At 60.7% G+C, this 2,672-nt stretch overlaps 1 protein-coding gene across 1 annotated transcript in view; it reads left to right on the top strand.

The window, feature by feature from the left end:
* The window catches only part of LOC107125635 (melanotransferrin-like), a 44,557-nt gene that overhangs the window by 7,904 nt on the left and 33,981 nt on the right, over positions 1–2,672 (top strand). Inside the window, exon 3 of the mRNA XM_015429073.1 lies at positions 1,508–1,607. Coding sequence (XP_015284559.1) covers positions 1,508–1,607 — 100 coding nt within the window. The remainder of the gene's footprint in view (positions 1–1,507; positions 1,608–2,672) is intronic.

Genomic DNA, 2,672 nt, shown 5'->3' with positions numbered 1-2,672 from the left:
TGGATTCTGGACTCTGTCCTTGGAGCAAAGGACTCCGGAGGGGAGGGCTCCACTCCTGTGAAGGGCTCTTTTTCCAGCAAGAGCACTGCCCCGCCACTGCGCTGCCATCTCCTGGGGTGATAAGGGGAGCAAAGTGCAGTGCAGACACCCCCCCCCCCAAAGGTGCCACACAGGCCAAGGGCAGGTGTCCTGTCACGAGGGGAGCCCGCATCCTCCAAGCCTCCGGGACAGTCGTGCCCACCCTCCTGGCCCGGCTGGCATCCGTCGTGGATGGATCCCATTTGCTGATGCAGCAAGGATTCGAGGGACCGGAAGACCCTTTGACTCAGCCCCACATGCAGAGGACAGCCACCCAGCAGTTCTGTGGGCTAGTCATTTATTGACTTGCTCAAGTTTATATCTGGCCCTTCTGCCTACCAAGTAAAAAGAAACACTCCCGTGTGATAACCAGGCTGCCCCACAGATGAATGAAGTCGAAGCTCCTGTTTCCCTTCCTCTTCCGGCAGTCAGTGAAGCCTGAGTGTGACCGGAGACACACGGGAGCTTTTAGCCTCTGTGTGTGTGTGTGTGTGTGTGTGTGTGTGTGAAGTGCTGTCAAGTCGCTTCCAACTTTTGGCGGCCCTCCCTGTGGATTGTCTCTTCAGTCTGTATGCAGAGAATGTGTCACGAGGGGAACTGGATTAGGGCTAGAAGAAGGTGGAGTGAAGATGGGTGGAAGGAACGTTAAGGATCCGAGATGCAACTGAGGGCAACCTCCACGTCCACAGGCAGTAAAGGCTGGATCCCAGGGCCAGGAGGCGGCAACGTCTACAAGGGGGAGGCCTCGGCCTCTGTGCTCTGTTTGTTGGCCGCTAGACTGTGCAACAGGATGCTGGGCTGGATGGACCAGCGGGGCTTTTCGTACGTTCTTTCGAGGCTTCCTCTCAGAGGGTGTTCGGTGGCCTCTCTGGCTGCCTTTCTAGCCTGTGGGTGTTAAGTCGGTGGGTGCATCGCTTCAACGCGTGGATGTCTTGTGTATGCTGTCCTGGCATCTTTGCACTCTGCTGCCTCTCTGCAAGGCCCCCCCCCCACTCCCACGCACCAGACTGAGGTGGCTGCCCCACACCCCCAAAGCCGATCAGGCAGAGGTGGGGAATAGCCGCCCTGCCCTGTTCAGACCGCCTAGTCTGGCCAACACGTTCCTCCGGGCCGGCGGAAGCCGCTTTACCAGCCCTTGCGGTGGGTGGCAGCAGGCTCCAGGGCGCCGGGGGGGGGGGGCACAGAAGTGCGGTGGGTTGGGATGTGCTCAGCTTCCAGAGGGATGGTGGCCGGGCCGGGGAACAAGGTCCCAGTCAGGGCAAGGGCCTCTTAGACACAACCTGCGCTCTGAAATTAGCCCTATCCAGTGCACAGGTTGTGTGTGTGTGTGGGGGGGTTTGCGATAGCTGTGTGTGTGTGTGTGTGTGTGTGTGTGCCAGGGCTCTTAGCCCTTTGTCCTCTTAACACCCCCCTCCTCTTTTGCACACAGGCAAGCCTGGCAGATGTTGCAACCCTGGACGGCGGCACCATTTACCAGGCTGGGAAGGAGTACAATCTGAAGCCAGTGGTGGGCGAAGCCTACGGCCAAGGCAAGTGGCTGTGGCACCAGTGCCTTCCTCCCTGCCCAAGCAAGACCTCCAGCCTCTGCCTCGGGGATACCCTCGCGCTCCTGGTGGGACTCTCGTGTGGATAGGGCGGGGCGGGGTGTGTGGTGTGGTGTGGTGTGGTGTTCAGTGCCGCGGCACCAGCCAGGCAGGAAGTGACGCCTGCTTCTAGTGTGTCCTGCTCCCTGAGCTGCACTGTGATCGCCCCCCTCACAGTCCCCAGGCTGGATTTGCTCCTGCTGTGCGAGGGGCTGAAGGGGCCAGGAAGGGACTTTGCCGAGTTCATGGCAGAGGTGGGGGGTCACTGGGATGGTCACCTGCCACAAGGCTACCCCCGGCCCACCCCCCCCCCCCCCCCCGGATTCAACCCTAGGGGATGAGCTCATGATGAGCTTGGCCAGAGCAGCAGGGCAGCAGCAGAGGGAACCTTTCTGCCCCCCCCCCTGTGGGTCCCCTCTGAGGGGAAGCAGAAGGCAGGTCTGTGCCCTGGCCGTGGGTCACGTGCCCCCCCTTCTCTCTCTGTGTGCCTGTGGCCAACGGAGACTGGGCTTGACTGGCCCCTTCATACAGTGTGTGTGCGCGTACGTATGCTCACGCGCACCAACTGCTTTTCATATTGGAAAGGAGGGGGAGGAGGAGGAGGGGAGAAAAATCAGTGCACTATTCCATTCAGACGAGAGCTTTCCATGGAATCATAGAGCAGAATGGGCCCTTTAGGCCCTCTCGCCCGATGCTACGGCCAGGGCAGGCGGCCTGAGGAAGGGTGTTCCTGGCAGATGGCCGGCCGGCTCTGCTTGGAGACCTCCAGCCAGGGGCAGCCGCCCGCCCGCAAGGGGATGGCTTCCGTTCCGTCAGGAAGTTTCTCCTAGGCTGATTTTGCACAAGGAGCTGCGCCGCCGTCGCGCCTCCCTTTGCCCCGTTTCCATGGGTCAGTTTCCCACTCGAAGCCACGTGGCCGCATTTTGACCCGTGGCTTCGCCCGATTTCCCCCGTGGTTTCGTGATCCTGTTTTTTGAGGCCCGGGACGCTTTCTGACTTGCGTAGCTCTTC

Source organism: Gekko japonicus, unplaced genomic scaffold (genome assembly GCF_001447785.1).
Source record: "Gekko japonicus isolate JY-2015 unplaced genomic scaffold, Gekko_japonicus_V1.1 scaffold1727, whole genome shotgun sequence".
Taxonomy (NCBI): Eukaryota; Metazoa; Chordata; class Lepidosauria; order Squamata; family Gekkonidae; genus Gekko; species Gekko japonicus.
This window is presented reverse-complemented; position numbering and strand designations above follow the sequence as displayed.